We start from the raw sequence: 25,425 nt of genomic DNA on the forward strand, positions 1-25,425 counted from the left end.
GGTGCGTGTCAGCTCCCTCAATGACTTTCTTTCGAATTCGTCTGATCCTGTTGTACTCATGACTAACTTTTCATCTTCATGTACGCTAAATGCAGCCTGGTTGTCCAAAGAGCCCCCACTTATTTATTTTGCCCGTTTAAATTGGGGATATGTGAATTGATCCTTCCATAACAGCGGGTGGGTGAAATGTACTGTGTGCCTTGGCAATTGAAACACTGCTGTTCTCGCAAGCGGCCCTTGCGTACTGTCTAATATTCCTGACTGGCCTCAGCCACCCTCGGAGGCCACTGACCATGCTACTGAGCTGCCCATGCCTGTCCTTGGGGTGGTGAAATGGATGTCGCCATCTATTACTCAATGCAGCACGACTGGTTAGCCAATGACGGGTAAGATCCCTCAGGCGAGGGGCAACCTAAGACAGGCACAGTCGCGCATTGACATCGGAACGGGTGGCCTCCGTTCGTCTCCCTTTGATGAGATTTCTGCCTGCTTACATCCGTGTCGGACGGTTGGACAGCACTGCTGCTCTCTGGAGCATACTGATCTGCAGGACCACCGGGGCACAGTACAGTTTCACACTGGGTTTCACATCTCTAGCGGGTACCTACCTGCTGGTACCAGGCTGTTCCTACTCCCTTTCCAAACTTACAACGCCTATTTACATTTGCCGGCTCTTTGGACTACAGACTTCCGTTTACTAAATGGCTTACTCATTCTAACGCACTCGCGTACATTTCGCCAGCTCTGAATGACTTATTGCAATGCTTGTCTAATCCTGTGCTTTTCGTTATTTCTGCAGACACTGCCTCAATTACTTCAACTATTAGTTTAGCTTAGCATGCAGCTGTGACTATCTATTGCTTAATTGTGTAGCGGCGCGTTTTTCAGGGCACCCTTCATCCCCATATGACTGTCTCCTTAGAACCGGTGAGTCTGGGCGATACAACACCGGACACCGGCCGCCTCGTGGGGTTGCGTTCCTTACGGGATAAGGGGGTGTGGCCTCTTTCGAGGCCAAGGGAGGGAATGTTGGGGAGAATCTGCTATCGGGGTACCTACATTGGGGCTAGGGAGGGGAGCACCATTATTAAAGCAGACACTGTCAGATACCAGCTAAAACACAGCCATGTAAAGTAAACCCAACCACTGCAGGACTGTCTGCCTGGGGCCACATTCCTGGGGGATTAGAACATGTCCGTCAGTTTCAGATCATCCTGCTACACTCTCATGGTTAATAAAGGAAACCGGTAACTATCGGATAGTGTAAATCGCACCGATACCACACTTGATTGATAAAGTACTTGCTAATGCCTCCGCTGACGTCAAACTCATTCGGGTCCTATGTTAAATGATAATATCTGTATATTCAACTATGGAGAACTATTGTGAACGCCCAGACAGCCAGACGCATGGCAATGAGGAAACCCTTCCAACAATAAACTTTTAATTTACAAGATCGGAAACTGCCGAACCCAGGATGTCTACCCATTGTTCGGCACAGCAGGAGTGGGACAGGTATCTCGGGGCAGCCAATAGAGACACTAATCCCTTCACAGACAGGTGAACCGACCAATGAAAGAGCCGAACAAGGGGAACCTGACCGGGAACTCGAGGAAGCGCGAAGTATAACTGCACCAGATCCGAAGGGAGAGACAGAACGCCTTCTCCAACGAATTTGCATGCTTTTGAATTCGTTGTATAGTGTACCAGTTTTGATTCTGTAATAAACGGTGTTTTTGCTCCAAACTCTAGCCGGTTTGATCTCTCCTTCCAACGAACACGTAGAGACGAGACCATTCGGTTTCCGTCTCAACACTACGAAAGCATTTCTGAATTGAAGGGACTGAATATGAGTTTAAATTGATAAAAGCAAGAGAATAGTAGTAAGTGGCTGCCCAAATGAAATATGAGTCATCCATATTCCTGCATGAATGTCGCCCCCACCCACTTCCTGAATGTTCAACTGCTGGAGAAGGACAGTACGGTTTAACCCTTTAACCCATTATTGTTCAGGCAGATAGTACAATTTAATCTTCTAACGTTACAGAAGGACATAGTTATGTTGGAAGCCGTTCTGAGGAGGTTCACAAAATTTGAGTTCAAAGGTAAGGGATTTGTCTCATGAAAAGAGATTGAGCAGTTCAGGCCTTTACTCTTGAATTTAGAAGAATGAGAGAAGATCTAATTGAGGTATATAAGACGCTAAAGAGGATTGACAAAGTCAGTGTGTAAAAGATGTTTCCTCAAGTGAGGCAATCTAGAATGAGAAATCATAGTTTTAGGATTAACTGTAGCAGATTTAAAACAGAGAGGAGGAGAAATTACTTTTCTCAAAGAATTGTGAATCTGTGGAATTCATGACCTCAGGGTGCAGTGGAGTTTCTAGGACATTGAGTGAATTTAAGCAGAGATATTTGTTTAGCAATGGGTTGAAGGGAAGTGGAGTTGAAGCAGATTTGAGACCACCCATAATTATATCAAATGTTGGGCAGGCTCAAGAGGTTGAATTGCTTACCACTGCTCTTCGTTCTTAATGTTTCATGTCCAGTATGAACTGGGTTCCAAAGAAGAGTCATATTGGACTTGAAACATTAACTCTGTTTCTCTCTCTGCAGATGCTGCCAGACCTCTCAGTGTCTCTACCACTTTCTGTTCTGTTCAGATTTCCAGCATCTGTATTTTGCCTTTATTTATTTTTAAACAATCGATTCAGACATGTTATGACACCTCTCAAGAATAGGTGGGACTAGAACCAGGTCTTCAAGCCTAGAGGTAGAGACACTACTAGTGCACTACAAACCCCTCTTTATATTGTTTTTATATAACTTCTGAGGTAATCGAGAATGATGATACTTACTGCACTTTGTACTTCAGAGCTGGGTTTCCTGGTGGGCAGTGTTTAGAGTCATAGAGATGTACAGCATGGAAACAGACCCTTCAGTCCAACACGTCCATGCCGACCAGATATCCCAACCCAATCTAGTCCCACTTGCCAGCACCTGGCCCATATCCCTCCAAACCCTTCCTATTCATATACCCATCCAAATGCCTCTTAAATGTTGCAATTGGACCAACGTTCACCACTTCCTCTGGCAGTTCATTCCATACCCGTACCACCCTTTATGTGAAAATGTTGCTCCTTCGGTCTCGTTAATATCTTTCCCCTCTTAGCCTAAACCTATGCTCTCTAATTCTGAACTTTCCGACTCCAGGGAAAAGACTTTTCTTCTTTACCCCATCCATGCCCCTCATAATTTTGTAAACATCTATAAGGTCACCCCTCAGCCTCCAACACTCCAGGCAAAACAGCCCCAGCCCTGTTCAGCCTCTCCCTATAGCTCAAATCCTCCAATCCTGGCAATCTTTTCTGAACTCTTTCAAGTTTCACAACATCTTTCCGGAGGAAGGAGACCAGAATTGCATGCAATATTCCAACAGTAGCCTAACCAATGTCCTGTACATCTGCAACATGACCTCCCAACTCCTGTATTCAATACTCTGACCAATAAAGGAAAGCATAACAAACGCCTTCTTCACCATTCCTATCTACCTGCGACTCCACTTTCAAGGAGCTAGGAGCCTGCACTCCAAGGTCTCTTTGTTCAGCAACACTCCCTAGGGCCTTACCATTAAGTGTATGAGTCCTGCTCTGATTTGCTTTCCCAAATGCTTTACCTCGCATTTATCTGAATTAAACTCCATCTGCCACTTCTCAGCCCATTGGCCCATCTGGTCCAGATCCTGTTGTAATCAGGTAACCCTTTTTTGGTGTCATCTGCAAACTTTCTAACTGTACCTCTTATGCTCACATCCAAATTGTTTATGTAAATGGCAAAAAGTAGAGGACCCAGCACCAATCCTTGTGGCACTCCACTGGTCGCAGGCCTCCAGTCTGAAAAACAACCCTCCACCACCACCCTCTGTCTTCTACCCTTGAGCCAGTTCTGTATCCAAATGGCTAGTTCTCCCTGTATTTCATGAGATCTAACCTTGCTAATCAGACTCCCATGGGGAGTTGTTGAACGCCTTACTGAAGTCCATATAGATCACATCTACCACTCTGCCTTCATCAGTCCTATTTGTTACTTCTTCAAAAAACTCAGTCAAGTTGTTAATAAGTTTTAATTTGTTATTTGGGCTGTTAGAGAAATTGGTGGTGGGTGTTCAAAATAAAACAGAAAGAGATGGTATTAGGCCTCTTATACCCCGGTAGTGACCTTTTTCTGAGGAGCAGGAGAGTCAACGTTTGAAGGACTTATGCCTGAAATGTTGACTATCCTGTCCCTTGGATGCTGCCTGACCTGCTGTGCTTTTCTAGCACCACATGTTTCGACTGTGTCATAACAACTTTGAACACATTGATTAGAAAATGTCTAAAACAGAAAGAGTTGAGGTCTTTTCCTGATGGCCTGCCTCTCTTCCTTGATTGTTCCCTTATTTTTGTTTTGCGTTTTGTTACACTGCCTCTGGTAGATAGTCATTATCTTTGGATGATGTGTTAATTTGTTAATTGGATGCCTGGGAATATTTTACATATTAAAAATAAAAGCTGTGTGCTTCCCAATGAGGGTTAACAAGTGGACATGGGGGATGTTATGGATCAGACCAAATCCCTCTCAAAATATTCAGATATTGTCTAGATTCTAACTTTTTCTTACTTTAAAGGTAACTGTAATGTATTGCATTCCAGGTGCAATTTATTGGTCAAGCTGCCGGATTTAAAACATACTTTATTCATCCACTATAGTTAAAATACAACAAAAGAAACAAGGAAGTGGAATAATTTAACTCTACTGGAAAATTTACCAGAATAATAGATAAAGTAACTATTATGAATTAACTGTTCGATTATAGTAACATTCATAAACACACCCTTGGCAAAAGGCGAACTCAGATTATTTCACATGCAACTCCAGTAGCAGGCAGAGAACCCCCAGCTTTTGCCTGTAACCAAGAGAAGGAAGAAATAACTTTCACTTCTTCAAGACCTCAACAACTGCTGAAAGCTAAACTACAATCCTGATTCTGTGGGTGGAAGCTTGACCATACCCATTCAGGCTGCTTTTATTATTCCACTATTTAAAAAATCCCAAGGCTTCACAAGTTGTTTATCTTCTCATAGACCGTTTGTCACCTGTCCCCCAATCTCTGTCTGAAAGAAACCCAGAACAAAACGCACCTCTTAAAGCCACAATATTGTCACAAAGGGAGAAATGGAATCTGTGTTTGTGCCCAATAATAGATCTACAATAAAACCCTTGTTGATCTCAGAAAATATTTTGCTGCCTAATTCAACATACTGATAGCAATCTGTTAAACACAGAAGATTCCTGAAGATCAGAAATAGGCAGCACTACACTTGGAACAGAATAATGAGTACAGAACAGCCTTGAAGCTGCAGTCACCATTTTATAAAGGTTTCAGCCACTTTACATATTATCTTATATGGCAAGGGGGATGGAGTATAAAAGCTGGGAATTTTTTATAAGAGTTGTAGAGGGCATTGGTGAGGGTGCTTGATAACTAGGTTGATTCCTAGGATAAAGATGTTGTATTACAAGGCAAGATTGAACATAGAACGTAGAAAATTACAGCACAGAGCAGGCTCTTTGCCCCAAAATATTGTGCTGACGTTTAATCCTAATTTAAAATATAATAACTTAACCTAAGCACCCGTCAACTCACTGCTGTCCATGTGCCTGTGTTTATGAATGTTACTATAATCGAACAGTTAATTCATAATAGTTACTTTATCTATTATTCTGGTAAATTTTCCAGTAGAGTTAAATTATTCCACTTCCTTGTTTCTTTTGTTGTATTTTAACTATAATGGATGAATGAAGTATGTTTTAAATCCGGCAGCTTGACCAATAAATTGCACCTGGAATGCAATACATTACATTTACCTTTAAAGTAAGAAAAAGTTAAATGTTCCTAATGGCTCTGCTTCCACCACCACCACTGGCAACCCATTCCTTGCATTCACAACTCTCTGTGTAAAGAACCTACCTCTGACATCTCCTCTATACTTTTCCCCTAATATCTTAAAACTATGACCCCTCATATCCATCAATCCTGCCCTGGGGAAGAGTCTCTGGCTATTGACTCTATCTATTCCTCTCATTATCATGTATACCTCGATCAGGTCACCTTCCTTCCTCCTTCTCTTCAGAGAGAAAAGTCTGAGCTTAGTCAACCTCTCTTCATAAGGCAAGCCCTTCAGTCCAGGCAGCATTTTGGTAAACCTTCTTTGTACCTTCTCCAAAGCCTCTGTATCTTTCCTATAGTATGGTGACCAGAACTGGACACAATATTCCAAGTGTAGTCTGACCAGGGACTTGTAGAGCTGTAGCAAAATCTTACGGCTCTGAAACTCGATCCCCCTGTTAATGAAAGCCAAAACACCATATGCTTTCTTCACAACCCTATCCACTTGAGTGGCAACTTTGAGGGATCCCTCTGTTTCTCCACACTACCTAGAATCCTGTCTTTAATCCTATATTCAGCGTTCGAGTTTGACCTTCCAAAATGCATCACTTCGCATTTATCAAGGTTGAACTCCATCTGCCATTTCTCAGCCCAGCTCTGCATCCTGTCTATGTCGCACTGCAGCCTGCAATAGCCCTCGATACTATTGTCAACACCTCCAACCTTTGTGTCATCTGCAAATTTACTAACCCATCCCTCAACCTCCTCATCAAAGTCATTTATAAAAACTATGAATAGCAGAGGCCCAAGAACAAAGCCCTGCGGGGCCTCACTCAAAACTGACCTCCAGGCAGAATACTTTCCATCTACAGTCACTCTCTACCTCTGTCAACCAACCAATTCTGAATCCAGATAGCCAAATCTCTCTGCATTCCATACTTCCTGACTTTATGAATGAGCATGTAGGGATATATTGGATTTTACAAGAATGAGAGGTAATCTTCTTGAAACAAATAATTTAGAACTTTTACAAAGTTCAAACATTTTACAAATAAGGATTCTTCAGTTTGAGATGACGATGAGGGTGAATTTCTCTCAGTATTGGTTGTGCCTTTTTGAATTCCCTTTCACAAAGAACATTGAGTATATTCAATGCTGATTTTTGATCGACAAAGCAGTCAAGGTTTATGGGGGCTAGCAGGAAAGTGGAGTTAAGGCAATAATAGATCACTCATGATTATTTTGAATGTTGCAACAGATTTGATAGAATGAATGGCCTATTCTTTAAGATCTTGTATTTTACAATACGGTGCTGGCTGGTGCAGAAACCAAGGAAACCTGTTGGGATTCTTATTTGTTGCCATTTTCCAACATGGAGGGAAGGAGTGAGTAGTTGCAGCCCTGGTGAAAATGTTGGAATGGAGGTCTAGGATGGAATGGTGAGAGGATGATTGACAAAACTGGCTGAATTCCTCCCCTTCTGTATTGCTGTCCTGCTCCATTTTGTAGACTACCGAGGGAGGACAATCCTGACTTTAGCTGTGTTCCCTTGTAATATTCTTCATATTGAAATATTTCTATTTGATTATGTCATGAAAAAGGAACAGTGACAATGGCTTGAGACATGCTGCCATACTTCCTTTCAGATACAAAAGCAAATGATAAGAATTACTGAACAGTGCTCAAAATAAAACTGTGCTGTAGCCGCATTGTATGTGCGAAAGCCATTCTGAAAGTCATAGAGATTTCTCTAAACTGAAAATAGCTGAACACAATGTTGGAATTTAAAAATAATTAGTTCTAGTGAACGTAGGTACACTTTCTTTCTGGTAAACCTATGATGCATATAAGTCAACTGCTTATATGAAGCATTACAAATAAAATGTTATTGTGTCTCTATGAAATATTATCTAATTGCGAGAAAATGTCTTTATATTTTCAGTGATAAGCAGGTAACAGCTAAACTTGTGTTTATATCAAGTTTGTTGTACAATGTTTTTATTCTTATTTATTCGTTGCTTTCTTTTCTTCAGGTTTGCATTTTTGGAAAGTGATGTCATTATTCCATTGTCTGAGCTGCTTAATGATCCTGAGGACATCTGCCGCAAAAACTTGCACATGGTTTTGGAGATGTTCTCACAAATCCCTGCAGGTAGAAATCTAAATGTAACAGACTGTACAGAAAAGGTGTATTGAGAAAAGGAATAAATATTGTTAGTATCTCTATGCTCTTAAAATTTGACACACAAGTTTTATTGTTTGGGAAATTGATATTTCCAGTGCTGAAATAATATTTGAACTTCCCTAAAACTGGATAGTGTTACTAATGGTGTGCATCATTCCAGTATTATCTGCTATCAACATTTAACAAAAATTTGTGTTTTGTTTCTTGCTCTGCCTGCTGATCCCCATATGACTTACTGAGTTATTGAGAATGGTTTGTGGTTAGTTGTGACCAATTATTTTCTCATGATTGAGGAAGATGGCACAGATTGGTAGATACTGCTATAGCGTCTGAAGTGCGATTATATCACATGGCTATAGTGTTGTTATATTTTTCCATGCATCATTCAGGCGTGTTTTGGTGGATAGTATGACAAGTATGAGCAATTTGGAATGAATTGCTTTATTAAGTGGAGCAGTTATACTTGTGACAATTCTTGCCTTTTGAGTAGCAAAACCCTTCTTTTTGAACATTTGCACACATTTACCTAAGCTTTTGCATCATAAAAACAAAAGATTCTTTATCTCCTATGCATTTGAATAAAAGAAACAAAAGAGCAATGAGAGGCCATAGATATTTTTTAAAACACTGAAGCTGTGAATACAACTTGCTTTTTTAAAGGTTAGGTTGAAATTGTGATAAAACTATATTCTTGTATTTGTGTGGGATTGGAATTGAAGAAAGATTATGCAGCATCTATTTCCCATTATTTATAGAGTTATTACTGGAGTGAACAAGAAAGGAATTGTATTGGCCTTTTAAAGCTGTGAGGATTTGTTAGAATCTATAGAAAATAAAAGTTACTTTTGCTTGGGTAACCATCGATGTGGTAAATTGGGTGGATGCTGGAGTGGAACATAAACAACCACATGAACTGGTTGAGTCAAATGACCTATTTCTGTGTCTTACCTCCTGTGTAATACTATATATGTAAATAAAATCTAGAAAAAGGGGGAGTTTGCAGATATGAAAAACACTGAAAGAAAACAGCCCATATTTGTGTTTGAAACAGATGTCACTTAATTTTATTTCAAATTTCCAGCATCCTTTAATATTTTATTTTTGTTGTCATGTAATCAATACCATTTTTCATCCTTTAAGGAAAAACAACCTTGAATATTTGAAGCAGAGGAATTTCTAAGTTGATGAAGAGAGGGTGGGGGTTCGGTGTGATCAGTTTTGGATTTCTCGTATAAAGCTCAATGAAATGATGGCCGTAATCAACGTTCATAGTGTTGTGAATATTTGTATGGCTCAGGTGTTTGTGTTTGATTTCTGTGCAATTACATCAAAGTTCACCCAAATTGTCATAAATGCATGTCTGTGTCTTATAGTTAGGAAGAACTGAACTCAACAGATAAATTAATAGATTCAGCATTTGAGTCAAGCATTTGAGATGGTGATTGCAAGGTGTAAATCACAAGGCTCTAGCAGTTGTGTGCTTGAAACAGGAGATGAAAATATATCTAAACTAGATTTAATTTCCAGTAAATACAGTTTAGTTTGTATAAAAAACTAAAACATACATTTTGCACAAAATAACATCACAAATGCCTTCTGAAATAATGTTTAAGTCTAAAAGGTATTCCTAAATTGAGAACTGTAAGTTCTACAGGAAGTTATTCTTATGTATAGGTATGTTAGCAGTGCATGATTGTAAATTTGATAACACTGTATTTAACATTCAGTTTTTAAAGAATTCTATATACAAGCAGTATTATATCTGTATTATATCTACAGTATGAGTATCTCTGTACAGAATGAAGAACTAACTATCTAACTGCTTTGAATTTTCACTTTTTAAATAATGTCCTGTTTAACTTATTGGTATATAAAAGCCCAGTTGTCCCACAACCATTGTGAACTAATATCGTTAATTGAAATTGACCACATGTTGAGAGGTTTACCTATGTTTTTGCTAATTCTTTTATGGGATTGTATTGTTTGCAAGATTAACAAGTTGCCCTTGAGGAGGTGGTAAGTATCAGTACACTCAGAATGCTGTGAGACAGGGAGTTCTAGGATTGGCATCTGGCAACAGTGAAGGAAGGTTGAAATTGTCCCAAGTCACAGTGGCTTGGTAGGAAACATCTGGATCACATTCCCACACGTCTGCTGCCCTTGCCCCTCTTGGTGATTGAGGTTGTATGTTTGCAAGGTACTGTTGTATGTGATTGGAGAGCTGTTATGGTGTATCCTCATTCAGCTACATCTGTAGCAGTGATGTGGCAATCTGTTTTGTCCTGAATGGTGTTAAATGTCTTGATTCTTCTTGGAACCATACACATTCCATCACATTCCTCATTTGCTTTTTGTAAATTGTAGGTAGACATTGCAAAACAGGAAGTGTGTTACTTGAAGCAGAATTTGTAGTCTCTGACTTACTATTGCAGCCACAATATTAAAATGGCCTGTCCAGTTCAGATTCTGGTCAATAATAACTTTCCAAGATGTTGACAGTGGGAGATTCAGTGATGGAAATATGATTAAGTGCCAAGGGGAGATTGTTAGATTCTTCTAGTTTGTAGATGGCCATTGCTTGGCACTTTTGTGGCACGAATATTGTTTGCCACTTATCAGCTCATGTCAAAATGGTGTTCAGGTTTTGAAGTACAGTATATTTTGTTATTCTTGGTGAGAAGTGATATGTCAACTCCCTTCTTTTAAGTGCACTCGGTTGGCTACAACAACAATTTTAAATTTTTTTTTAGCTTGCGTCTATGGTTTTCTTGAGTGAAAGGAAAGAAATGATATTATCTATTAAACCCAAGAAAATAGTACAATGTGACATCAAGCACAGGTATAAAGTTTTGAAAAAAGGGAGGAGGTACAAGCACAATAGGATGATAAAGAATATGTAGTTTAAATAATCCTCAGAGTTCTTAATTGTTAAAATTGTTCTCGAGACCATGGCTATTTAGTTTGTCTTATGTTCTCAGCAGTAGTGAAATCTGTAAAATGCTGAGCTTCTTGGATATTTTTCTAATTTGTTTAATCAGTGGTACTGACTTTTGACATATTGAAAAGAAAACAAGAAGAGAGGGAGTCTTCCTCCTTGCTGTTACCAATTCATATTCTTTCTCTCTCTTTGTTGCTGTGCTAAGCAGGTACTGAAATATGATGCATTTGCATTCCTAAATCTGGTTTCATTGTATTTCCAATCTGGATAGCTGTATGCTACCTTTTCGTGTCTAATATGTGCAATTTCTCATACAAGTGTAAATTAAAACAGGAGACATGAGTTTCTTAACACATTAATCAATTGACTGGTTTCAATTACTTCCATTTCCCCACTGCTTTGAATCCCAACCCCCTGCCAGACTAGTTTAAGCCATTGTAATTAGCTCTAGCGTATCTTCCCACCAAGATATTGGTTCCCTCCAGTTCAGGTATATCCAGTCCCTCAATTTTTTGGGTCACCCCAGAAGAGATCCCAATGATTCAAAAATCTAAATTCCTGCTCTCTGAACCAGCTGTCAAGCCATGCATTTATCTGCTACATCCTTCTATGACTACACCCGCCAATGCATGTAGTCCACAATTTACTACCCTTGAGGTTCTGCATTTTAACCTTCTGTCTGTCTCCCTATAACCATTCTTCAGGACCTCATCCCTTTTCCTATCTGTGTTGTTGATACACCAAGTACAGCAACCTATGGCTACTCACCTTCCCTTACAAATTTACTGCAACCACTGAGAGACATCCATGACCCTGGCACCAGGGAGGCAACACACCATCCTAGAGACTTGACTACAGCCACAGAAATGCCTGTTTGTGCCCCTGACTAGTGAGTCTCATACAACTAATGCTTGCTTGGACTTTGTCTGACCCTGGTCTCCAGCAGAGCCTATTGTGGTACCACTGTACTGCCTTCTGCTGATGTACTCCCCGAGAGACTATTGCTCCCAACAGTATCCAGAACAGTAGACCTACTAGAGAGGGGAATAGCCTGCACTACCTGCCTGCCTCTCCTGGTGGTCATCCATCTACCTGACTGAATCCATGGTGTGACCGTATCACTTTAATTATCTATCTATCAATCACACTGTCTGCCCCCTGAATGCTCTTCAGTGTGTCCAACCGAACCGGTCACATTTCCTACAGACATAGTTGTCAGGGATACTAGAATGCTCCCATATCTGGAATGAGGAGCACACCACCTCCCTTACTGCCATCTCTGCCCCTTTACACTAAGACAAAGAACAGAATCTTATCTTGCCTTTCACTCATTGCTGATTGCCTTCCTCACTGAACCCACCCCCTGCCCCCCGGTGGGCGGGCTGCTTCCTGGCAAAGAGAAGGAAAACTCCAGTTTCAAACCTCCGCTGCCTTGCTTGCCTTGTGGGAAAGGATTCAGGAGGTTCATCGTTACCTACAACCTCATTCTGGCAGCTCCTGCGACGCCGTTGCTACCAACTGTAATGGCATTGCAGTTCCTTTGGATTAGTCAGTGTTGTGGAGAGGGGGAACGTGCTTCATGGGCAACAGCATATTCCCCATACCACACCGCCTAGGCTTGCATCCTACCACCACTGCACCTGGAGAGGACACTCCGACTTCGCCTGCAATGTCAACACAATACTAGATTGGTGTAGAGCGTGACGCCAGGAATTGCTCAAGATGGTAGGAAAGATTTTTGGATTCCACTGGATAGCTATTGCCTGCCTCAGGCTGGGAAGCCCCAGCCAGGAAGTGCTGTCCCACCACAATTTGCTAATCTCATGGAGTGCATGGGGATTAGGAATTATCGGAACAGCAAATTGTAATCACCGCACCAAGCAACAAAAGAAAACAACAAAAGAGACCAGCTCTAAAACTGGGAAGTTGGAACATCCGGACAATGATGACCAGCCTCTCAGAAAACCTCCAGGTTATCAGCGACTCGAGGAAATCAGCTGTCATAAATAATGAGCTCAAGAGACTCAACGTCGCGCTCCAAGAAACAAGGCTAGCAGAGGCGGGCTCACTGAAAGAGAAGGACTATACATTTTACTGCTGGGGAAGGGCTGTGATGAGCCCAGAGAGCATGGAGTTGGCTTTGCAGTAAAGAACAGCCTGATGAACATGGTAGAACCAGACAGCAATGGTTCAGAGCAAGTTATGAGTCCTCGCTTCAATACCACCGCAGGCCCAGTCACCCTTGTCAGCGTGAATGCCCCAACACTGCCCTCCATGCCAGACACAAAGGATGAGCTGTATGACAGTCTTGCACCCCTCATGAGCAGCATCCCTAGGAGGGTGTAACTTGTTCTTCTGGGCAACTTCAATGCCAGAGTAGGTGCAGCCTACTTATGGCTTTCCTGCCTTGGGCATTTTGGTGTGGGCAAAATGAATGAGAATGGACAGCGACTGTTCAAGCTGTTCAATTACCACAATTGTGCATCACTAACTCCTACTTCCAGACAAAGCCTTAGCACAAGGTTTCCTGCAGACTGCTGCACTCAAAGCATTGGCACCAACTTGATCTGATCCTAGTTAGGTGCGTTGCCATCAAACATGTTCTCCGTGCATGCTCTTATGATAATGTGGACTATGACACAGACCACTCTTAGTGTGTTGTAAGATTAGGCTGCAACCTAGGAGATTCCATCGCACTAAGAAACAGGGGAATACTTGCATCAACGTCAGCAAGATGTCCCAGCCAGACCTTGTGCAATATTTCTCAAAGGCTTTCAAGAGAGAATTCAGTGCCTCGTGACATGGACGCTCTGCCACAGAGAAGTGGGAAACCTTACGGGATACCATGTACCACACATCTCTGGTTATCTTTGGGAAGAAGACCTGCAAGACAAATGACTGATTTGAGGTCAGGGCAACCGAGATGACCCCTGTTGTTGAAGCCAAGTGTGTTGCCCTAGCTGAGTACATGTGGTCAGCTTGCAGGAGGAACCTGCAGATTGTCAGGGCTGCCAGGAACAAGTTACAGCAGACTGCCAGGAATTGTGCTAACGAGTACTGGATACAGAAAACCAAGGAAATTAAGGTGGCTGTTATAACGGGGAACATTAGGGGAATGTACAAAGGCGTCAAGAAGGTACTAGGACCAGCTCAGAGTAAGACAGCCCATCTTAAATCATCTACGGGGGAAGGAATCACAAAGGCCAGCAGATAGAGAGGTATGTTGAACACAACTCTGATCTCTACTCCAGAGAGTATACCATGTCCGCTTCAGCACTTGATTCCATCACGTCTTGCCGACTATGGACGAGCTAGATGCAGAGCCATCAGCAAGACCATTGACAGCCTGGCCTCAGGTAAGGCCCTGGGTAGTGACGGGATTCTTGATCTGATCAACTGCTGCAAGTCTAGCTTATTGTTCCCATTGCATGAAGTCCTGCCAGTGCTAGCAAGAAGGAGCTGTACCACAGGAGCTGTACCATGTGGGATGCCAAGATCATTGCCCTCTTCAAGAGCAAGGAGAAGCAACTGCAACAACTACAAAGCATCTCTCTCCTTAACATTACCAGCAAAGCCAAATCTCTGGTCATCTTGACTTGCCTGCAGAAACTGCCAGAATATGTATACCCAGAGTCACAGTGTGGCTTCCGAGCTAAAAGGTCAACAATAGACGTGATCTTCTCCATTCGCCAAGTGCAGAGAACAGAAAATGCCCTTGTATGTTGCTTTCATCAACTTCAGCAAGGCATTTGACCCGGTCAGCAGAATCAGCCTTTTCAAGGTTCTCTTAAAGTACGGCTGCCCACTGAAATTGCTGAGCATTATAGAATCCTTCCATCGTAACATGAAGGGGAAAGTATAGGTCAATGGCAGCTCTTCTGAGCCCTTCAACATCCGCAGCAGCGTCAAACAAAGGCTGTGTCCTCACTTCCACACTCTTTGGGATTTCTTTTGCTGTGCTCCTGAAGCATGCCTTTGGCATTGCAATGGAGGGGATTTAACCATACACTAGATCAGACGGCAGGGTCTTCAACCTGGCCCACCTTAAAGCCAAGACAAAGTATGCATGGCACTCATCAGGGGCATGCTGTTTGTCAATGATGCTGCAGTTGCAACACACACCCAGCAGGAACTCCAGTTACTGATAGACCGCCTCTCTCACGCTTGCAAGGATTTCAGGCTGACTATCAGTCTGAAGAAGACGAGCGTCCTGGGACAGGACACAGTGGCACCGCCGCTCATCACCATTGATTACTACAAACTCGGTGTCATCCATCAGTTTACTTATCTTGGCATTACCATCCCTGATAACCTCTCCTTGGACACAGAGATCAACAAGAGCATCGGGAAAGCACCCTTAACATTTGCTCGCCTCACGACTCGAGTATGGACAAATCCCAAGCTGACAGTGAAGACAAAAATGTCAACACCTGTGTCATAAGCACACTGCTGTACGGCAGTGAAATATGGACTTCATATGCCAGACAGGAAAGAAGACTGAACACCTTCCACTTAAGGAGTATCCACCTTTTCTTGGACATATCCTGGTCAGACAGTGTGTCCAACGCAGTGGTCCTATCTTGCACTGGCCTTCTCAGCATGTACACTCTGCTCAGGCAGTGTAGACTGCACTGACTGTGCCACATCCACCACATGAAGGATGGCTGCATCCAGGAGAGCTTGCATCCGGGAAGAGACCCTTTGGGCGTCCCTAGCTGTGATACAAGGACGTCTGCATGAGAGACATGAAGGCACTTGATATTGTTATGGAGTTCTGGGAAGGGCTTGCAGCTGACTGCATGAGATGGAGAAGCACATTGAAGCAATATGTCAGCATGGATAGAGCTAAGAAATTCTAAGGGTAGAAAGACCCTAATGGGAGTTATCTACAGGCCCCCAAACAGTAGCCTGGATGCAGTGTGTAAGTTGAATAAGGAGCTGAAATAGGCCTATCGCAAAGATATTGCTACAGTTGTTATGAGGGATTTCAACATGCAAGTAGACTGGGAGAATCTGGATGATACTGGAACCCAAGAAAGGGAGTTTGTGGAGTGCCTCCGAGATGGATTCTTAGAACAACTTGTGCTGGAGTATACCAGGGAGAAAGCAATTCTGGATCTGGTGTTGTGCAACAAACTGGATTTGATCAGGGACCTCGAAGTAAAGGAGCTATTGGGAGATAGTGACCACAATACAATAAGCTTTAATCTGCAATTTGAAAGGGAGAGGGTAGAATCGGAAGTGACAATATTTCAGTTGAATAAGGGGAACTATGGAGCTATGAGGGAGGAGCTGGCCAAAGTTCAATGGTGCAATATCCTAGCAGGGATGGCAGTGGAACAACAATGGCAGGTATTTCTGGGTTATAATGCAGAAGATGCCGGATCAGTTCATTCCAAAAAGGAAGAAAGATCCTAAAGGGAGGCTGTGGCTGACGAGGGAAGTTAAGGATCATATAAAGACAAAAGGGAAAAAGTACAACATAGCAAAGATGAGTGGGAAATCGGAGGACTGAGAAGCTTTTAAAGAACAATAGAGGATAACTAAAATGGAAATATGCAAAGAAAAAATAAGATACAAAGGTAAACTGGCCAAAAATATAAAGGAGGATAGCAAATGTTTTTTTAGGTATGTGAAAAAAAATGGTTAAGACTAAAGTTGGGTCCTTGAAGACAGAAACAGGTGAATTTATTATGGGGAACAAAGAAATGGCAGAAGAGTTGAATTGATACTTTAGATCTGTCTTCACTGGGGAAGACACGAGCAATCTCCTAGATATAATAGTGGTTGAAGGACCTGAACTGAAGGAAATTTATATTAGGTAGGAAATGATGTTGGAAAGACTATTAGGTCTGAAGGCTGATAAGTCCCCGGGACCTGATGGTCTGCATCCCAGGGTACTGAAGGAGGTGGCTGTGGTGATCATTTTCCAATGTTTTATAGATTCAGGCTCAGTTCCTGCGGATTGGAGGGTGGCTAATGTTGTCCCACTTTTTAAGAAAGGAGGGAGAGAGAAAACAGAGAATTATAGACCAGTTAGCCTGACCTCAGTGGTGGGAAAAATGCTGGAGTTAATTATGAAGGACGAAATTACGACACATCTGGATAGCAGTAACAGGAAGGTCAGAGTTAGCATGGATTTATGAAGGGGAAATCATGCTTGACTAATCTTCTGGAATATTTTGAGGATGTAATTCTGAAGATGGACAAGGGAGATCCAGTGGATGTAGTATGCCTGGACCTTCAGACAGCCTTTGATAAAGTCCCACATAGGAGGTTAGTGAGCAAAGTTAGGGCACATGGTATTAGGGGCAAAATACTGACATGGATTGAAAATTGGTTGGCTTACAGGAAACAAAGAATAGTGATAAACAGCTCCCTTTCGGAATGGCAGGCGGTGCTGCAGGGATCAGTGCTGGAACTGCAGCTTTTTACAATGTACATTAGTGATATAGATGAAGGTATTAAAAGTACTATTAGCAAATTTGCTGATGACACAAAGCTGGGTATCAGAGTGAAATGTGAGGAGGATGTTAGGAGAATACAGGGTGACCTGGTTAGGCTAGGTGAGTGGACAAATGCATGGCAGATGTAGTTTAATGTGGATAAATGTATGGTTATCCACTTTGGTGGCAAGAACAGGAAGGCAGATTACTACTAAATGGAGGAGAAAGTGAGGACTGCAGATGCTGGAGATCAGAGCTGAAAATGTCTTGAAGAAGGGCTCATGCCCGAAACATCAATTTTCCTGCTCTTTGGATGCTGCCTGACCTGCTGCGCTTTTCCAGCAACACATTTTCAGCTACTACCGAAATGGAGTCAAGTTAGGTAAAGGGGCAGTACAACGAGATCTAGATGTTCTTGTACATCAGTCAATGAAAGCAAACATGCAGGTACAGCAGGCAGTGAAGAAAGCTAATAGTATGCTGGCCTTCATAACAAGAGGAATTGAGTATAGAAGCAAAGAGGTCCTTCTGCAGCTGTACAGGGCCCTGGTGAGACCGCACCTGGAATATTGTGCGCAGTTTTGGACTCCAAATTTGAGAAAAGACATTCTGACTATTGAGGGAGTGCAGCGTAGGTTCATGAGGTCAATTCCCGGAATGGCTGGACTATCTTACGCTGAAAGATTGGAGCGACTGGGCTTGTATACGCTTGAGTTTAGAAAGCTGAGAGGGGATCTGATTGAGACGTGTAAGATTATTAAAGGATTGGACGCTTTGGAGGCAGGAAACATATTTCCGCTGATGGGTGAGTCCCAAACCAGAGGACACAGTTTAAAAATAAGAGGTAGGCCACTTAGAACAGAGTTGAGGAGAAACTTGTTCACCCAGAGAGTGGTGGGTGTATGGAATGCTCTGCCCCAGAAGGCTGTGGAGGCCAAGTCTCTGGATACTTTCAAGAAAAAGTTGGGTAGAGCTCTTAAGGATAGTAGAATCAAGAGTTATGGGAATAAGGCAGGAACAGGATACTGATTGAGGGTGGTCAGCCATGATCATAATGAATGGTGGTGCTGGCTCGAAGGGCAGAATGGCCTACTCCTGCACATATTATCTATTGTCTATTATCTATTGTCAATACCTCCAAACAGGGGAAAAGAACCTGATGAGCACCGCAGCAGACAAACCGGCATGAAGGGAGGAGTGTAGCAGTTCGAGCAGATCAACAACCACATACAGATGTGACCTCTGCGATCTGGACTGTCACTCCAGCACTGGTCTCTACAGTCACAAGCGACATTGCTTCAGGCAAGCAGGAAGCCAGAACAACGAGGATGCAACCCATGATCAGCCATAACCGAAAGGGGCCTCACATTTTTTTAAGAGGTGACCAAAAGAGTAGATGAGAGCTGAGGGAGGACAGTACAGCGTAATCAGCAGGAAGTGTTCTTGCTCATGTTTAACCTGAAGCCATGAGAATTCATGGAGTCCAGAGCCAATGTTGAGGACTCCCTGGGCAACTCCCTTCCAACTGTGTATCACTGTGCCTGCACCTCTGTTGGGTTTGCCCTGCTAGTGGGACAGGACATATCCAGGGAAGGTGATGGTGGTGTCTGGGACATTTGCTGTAATTTTTGATTCAATGAGTGTGACTAAGAAAGGCTGTTGCTTGATTAGTCTGTGAGCTCGCTCTCCAAATTTTGGTCCTAACCCCTAGATGTTAGTAAGGAGGATTTTGCAGTGTTATAAATGCTGTTTCTACCATTGTCTTTTCTGGTATCTGGGTCAATGTTGGGTAGTCCATCCAGTTTCATTCTTTTGTTGAGAATTTGTCGTGATTTGTACAACTGAATGGTTTGCTAGGACATTTCGGAGGGCAGTTGAGAGTCAACCACATTGCTGCAGATCTGGAATCACATGTAGTCCAGACATGTTGGACATGACAGATTTCTTTCCTTGAAGGACATTAGTGAGCCAAATAGTTTTATCCAACAATCAAGAATATTTCATGGTCATCAGTAGATTTTTATTTCCAGATTTTCTTTAATTGAATTCAAATTCCAGCATCCCCATACCCAAACCCCATCCCATTCCTTAGCCCACCCCCCCCACTCTCTTTTCCCTCTCACAATTACTCCCCGCCCCAACCTTCGCCTCCACTTCAATGGGTTCTGTGCCCACCACAACATGAACTCCTCTTTTGTTATCTCCGTCTCTGCCTCCGTGCCTTCTTCTTTGAAAAAGACTCCCAACCACCCTCCAACGAACCCAACTCTGGCCTCCAACCTTCCTCTTCCAGTTGGCTCTTTCTTATCTTTGATTTCTTTATTGCAAACTGCCAATGCAATGTCAGCTACCTCGAATTCTCCACTCCCCCCTCACCCACTCCAACCTCACTCCCCCTGAACATGCAGCGCACCATTCCCTCCACACCAGTCCCCATTTCACCACCAAACCTGCTGACAAAGGCATGGCTGTGGTATTCTTGAGGACGGACCTCAATGTTGCAGAGACCAAATGTCTGGTACCATGTCCTACTTCTCCTTTGATCATGACCCCACTATGGCCCAATAGGCCACCATCACCCACACTGTCCATGACCTCATCATCTCCAGTGATCTCTCCTCCACCGCCTCCAGTCTCATAGATCCTAGTCCTGCACTACCTGGTTCTACCTGCTCCCCAAGATCCAAAAGTCCAACTACCCTGGTCAACCTGTCGACCTGCCCACTGAGCTCATTTCTTCTAACCTGGACTCCATTCTAGATTAGATTACTTACAGTGTGGAAACAGGCCCCTCGGCCCAACAAGTCCACACCGACCCGCTGAAGCGACAACCCACCCATACCCCCACATATACCCCTTACCTAACACTACGGGCAATTTAGCATGGCCAATTCACCTGACCCGCACATCTTTGGACTGTGGGAGGAAACCGGAGCACCCGGAGGAAACCCACGCAGACACGGGGAGAACGTGCAAACTCCACACAGTCAGTCGCCTGAGGCGGGAATTGAACCCAGGTCCCTGGCGCTGTGAGACAGCAGTGCTAACCACTGTGCCACTGTGCCACCGTTCTCTCCCCCTTTGTCCAGGCACTTCCCATCTACATCCGGGGCACCAACCACGCCGTCCACCTCTTCGGAAGCTTCCATTTCCCCGACACTTAGAGCTCCTCCAAATCCGTGGGGTGGCATGGGCCCTAGTTATGCCTGCCTATTTGTCCACCATGTTGAGCAATCCCTCTTCAGCACATACACAGGTACTGTTCACCAACTCTTCCACCATTACATTGATGACTGCATTGATGCTGAATGCTGCACATCGACTTCACCAATAACTTGCACCATGCCCTCAAATTCACTTAGTCTATCTTGAACATCTCGCTTCCCTTTCTTGACTTCTCTGCTTCCATCTCTGGTGACAGTTTATGGATCGACATTTACAATAAATCCACACACTCCCTTAACTACCTGGACTACACTTCCTCCCACCCCACATCCTGCAGAAACTCTGTCCCGTTTTCCCAATTCTTCCACCTCCGTTGCATCTGCTTTGACGAGGAGACATTCCACTCCCAAGCATCCCAGATATCCAACTATTCATGCTTTCCCCTCCTCTGTCATCCAGGCAGCTTTCCACTGCACTTCGTCCATTTCTGCTCCACTGCTCTAAACTTCCCTCCCCCCTAAACATAATGAAGACAGGGGCCCCCCTTGGCTTCACTTGCCACCCCAGTAGTCATCGCATCAATGTATCACCTTCAAACACTTCACCCAACTCCACCTCAACCCCACCAGCAAGAACATCTTCCATCCCTACCCGTCTCTGCCTTCCACAAGGACCATTCCCTTTGTCACTCCTTGGTTCACGCCACTCTCCCCACCAACCTCCCCAATTCCCCTGGTAACTTCCCTTGCAACTGTAAATGATACATTTGTCCTACTTTCTGAGAGCTGGACATATCTGGGAAATTTGCCAAATTGTTGTAGTTGTGTATTGTAGTTGTAGTTGTATTGGGAGCAGCTTGGTTACAGTTGTAACTGATTCTGCAGTGTTAGTCCAACTGCTGGAGTGCTCTCAGGGCTTATGACCTTTCTGCATTCATTGCTTTTCACCATTGTATGGAGTGAATCATATTGGCTGAAGGTTGGCATCTGTGATGCTCAAGACTTACAAGAAGGCTGAGCTGGATTGTTCACTGAGTACTTCTGGCTGAAAATGGTTGCAAAAGCCTCAGCCTTAGCAGTTGCGCAGATGCTGGGCTTCCTCATCATTAAAGATTGGGATACTTCCTAGTGGGACTTCCTGCTCCTGTTAGTTGTTTAATTGTGCATTACCATTCATGAGTGGATGTGACTTTCAAGTAGTCCTGTGTTGTAGTTTCACTAGGCTAACTGCTCACTTTTTAGGTATGCCCGTGGCTGCTTTTGGTATCCGTCCTGCATTTCTGGTTGGTAGAAATAGTTTGGTAGTTTAGTTAAGTGCTTCTGAATTCTGTTCAAAAAAAAGATCTACTAGAGAACTGAGTAGGTGGGATTTTGATTTTCATGATGTTTGAAATCTTTTAACTATTTTAACTAGATAACTTGGTTTATTTTATTTTAGCATTTCTGCAGCCTTGTATGAGTACAATTATACTTCATTGAAAGACCACCACATAAATTGGAAAGAAAACAAAAGAATGATCCATCAAGCTAGATTTCATTCTGGGATCTAAGTTGTCCAACTGGGATTATAACACTATCAACAGGGGTTTCGTGAACATGATTAAATTAATTCTTTGTTCTGGATCTATTAATTAAATTCAAATTTCATCATCTGCATGTCCCCAGAGCATTAGGCTAGATCTCTGGATTATTAATCTAGTTACTGTACCATTGCACCATTTCCTCCTCTTGCTCCTCATTTGGCTTAAAAGTGGGTGATGCCTGATGTCTTACCCTTTCTGTTGTAATATGTGGATAGGTTGGGAGTGAATGGGAAGGTGACCAACATTTTATTTTATCTGCCCCACCTGCTTTCATGTATGATGTTACATGGGCTGAACAATTCACTGCTGTATTTCTTGTGGGCACAATATCTCTTTTCAACTATCAGTTTTAATGAGGTTATCAATATTTCTTGTTCAAAGAACCTTAAAATCTTTAGGGAAATGTAGAACAGGTGGAACTCTTCATCATGTTTATTTTCTTAAAGTACAGGTGAGGAAAATTTAAAACATTAAACTTATCCAGTTCCAGATGAAATGCCCAATATTTTTCGAAGTTAATTTGGATAGTTGCCATTTTGAAACATTTTAAAAGTTAAGTTTCTGGTGCCTACTCTGTATGTTTTACTCGGATCAAGTTTATTCTAACTGCCATTTCAGTCATGATAGCAGTCTCAAGAGTCATATTAATTGGAACCATACTGTTAGTGATGTTTCTGATACCTGTGATCATAGATGGTCCAAGTACTCAATCTGATTTCAAACCAAGTTTATGCCTCTGAAATTCATTTTTGTAGCATAATATGCCAGTAGGTGGTGCATAGCATTAGATTTTGAAACTGTATTCAGTATTAAAGCTGTGAATGTTTATAGTGGTCATTCAATTGTTCAATCTGCATTGTTAAATTCTTTTTGTTTTATTTTTGAAAATGCTCTGGTTCAAAAGGATTTCTTTTTATTTCTTCCAACTATCACTTTACTAGAGATACCACATTAATTAAGGTAAACCTGGTCTGTCTTAAAATTGTAATATAGCAGATTGTGTATGCTTTGCCCATCAGTATAATACAGCAGATTTAGTAAAGCATGTTATGAAATGATTAACATGTAGCAATATTAAATTAGTGAAAAGGAAAAAGACAGGCATCACAAGTATAAGTACTTCTATGGGGAATCAGTTAGCTCAGTTGCCAAATGGTTGGTTTGTTAGGCAGCGTGATACCAACAGCATGGGTTCCAGTTCCCACACCAGCTGAGGTTACCAGCAAAGGACTCTCCTTCTCAACTTCTTCCCTTACCTGAGGCAGGTTAAACCACCACCAGTCATGTCTCTGTCTAATGAGAGAGCAGTCCTATGATCTGATAGAACTATGGCAACTTTACTTCTTACTGAAACAACATTTACTCATAATGTTCAAACTTACTGTATCTCCAGTGATCTTCACAATGCCCCAGCTTTCACAGTCAGTGTTAAAGAGATGTGCTTGCTGCTGACCTCGAAGAATGCTTTCCAAGAAGACCACACTAATCATCCACAGATCTTTGTGAATAATTCAGCGACTGATATATATGTCTGTTTTCCTCAATTTTTATCTTTTTGGACTCACCCCTTATTTCTAATCTGCATGTTGTGTATGTTGTGTCTGTATGTTGTGTTTTCTCATGTTTGCTAATTAATAAACCCACTGTTTGTTTAATCAACAAAGCCTGGTTTAAATTGGCTTGTTGTAAAACTTCAATTCATTTGGGTCTATTCCACTTCGTGTGGTATCCTTATTGTTTCTTAATTCCATCCAAGTAGTTGCTTGGAACTTCACTGTCTGATTGTCATGCATGCTTTGACCATTGTAATTCTCATGATGCGTCTTTGTTGTCCATGGTGAATTTGTCAGTGGGAGAGTGTAATCTGCAGGATCCAAAGGATAAGAGTAAAGAAAATAAATTCCAAATTAAAGCCTGAAATAAAATCAGAAGATACTGGGAAAGTACCGTAAATCTGTGAACATTTTTAAGGGGATAATAAAACATCCAACTGATATAAATCATCTAACTTGATTTTTGTGACATAAAATAGTCTACTAAGTTGGCAAGGTGAGTTTTTTTCCATTTCATATACATTTCATATACAATAAGACATAGGAGCAGAAATGAGGCCATTCAGCCCATCAAGTCTGCTCTGCCACCCACTGTTGGCTGATAGGTTTCTCAACCCCATTCTCCCACTTTCTTCCCATAACCTGATCCCCTTGACAATTTCAAATCTAATATATTCAATGACCTGGCCTCCACAGCCTTCTGTAGCAGTGAACTCCATAGATTTACCACTCTGGCTGAAGAAGTTTCTCCTTATCTTGGTTCTAAAGGGTCTTCCCTTTGCTCTAAGGTTATGCCCTCAGGTCTTAGTCTCTCCTACCAATGGAAACATCTACCCAACATCCACTCTGTCCAGGCCATTCAATATTTTGTAAGTTTCTATTAGATCTCTCTAAATTTAATCGAGCATAGACCCAGAGTTCTCAAATGTTCCTCATATGTGAAGCTTTTCATTCCTGGGACCATTCTTGTTAACCGCCACTAAACATGCTCCAGGGCCAATACATCTTTGGTGAGATATGGGACTCAAAGCTGCGTACAATACTCCAAATGTGGTCTGACATTATACAGCCTCAGATGTACACCCCTGCTTTTATATTCAAGTGCTCTCAAATAAGTGCATCATTGTATTTGCCTTCCTAACTACTGACTCAACCTGCAAGTTTACCTGGATTAGAACTCTCAAGTCTCTTTGCACTTCAGACTTCTGAATTTTCTCCCCATTTAGAAAATAATCCATGCCTCCATTCTTCCTACCAAAGTGTATGACCTCACAATTTCCCACATTGTACTCCATCTACCACCTCTTTGCCCACTCTCCTAAGCTGTTCAAATCCTTCTGCAGCCTCCCGGCCTCGTCAGTGCTACCTGTCCTTTTGCAAACCTAGCCAGAATGCCCTCGGTCCTGTCATCTAGATCATTAACGTGAAAAGTTGTGGTCTCAACACTGAGCCTTGCGGAACAACACTTGTCACTGGCTGTCAACCTGAGAAGGACCCTTTTATACCCGCTCTCTGCTTTCTGCCAGACAAGCAGGCTTCTATCCATGCTAGCACCTTGCCTCTAACACCATGGGCCCTTTATCTTACTCAGCAGCCTCTTATGCGTCACCTTGTCAAACGCCTTCTTG

The 25,425-nt window shown here is 42.5% G+C and overlaps 1 protein-coding gene across 1 annotated transcript in view; it reads left to right on the forward strand.

Moving 5' to 3' along the window:
• The window catches only part of LOC132827252 (radial spoke head 14 homolog), a 107,209-nt gene that overhangs the window by 59,567 nt on the left and 22,217 nt on the right, over positions 1–25,425 (forward strand). Inside the window, exon 3 of the mRNA XM_060843876.1 lies at positions 7,962–8,080. Coding sequence (XP_060699859.1) covers positions 7,962–8,080 — 119 coding nt within the window. The remainder of the gene's footprint in view (positions 1–7,961; positions 8,081–25,425) is intronic.

The sequence above is a fragment of the Hemiscyllium ocellatum genome, chromosome 24 (genome assembly GCF_020745735.1).
Source record: "Hemiscyllium ocellatum isolate sHemOce1 chromosome 24, sHemOce1.pat.X.cur, whole genome shotgun sequence".
NCBI lineage: Eukaryota > Metazoa > Chordata > Chondrichthyes > Orectolobiformes > Hemiscylliidae > Hemiscyllium > Hemiscyllium ocellatum.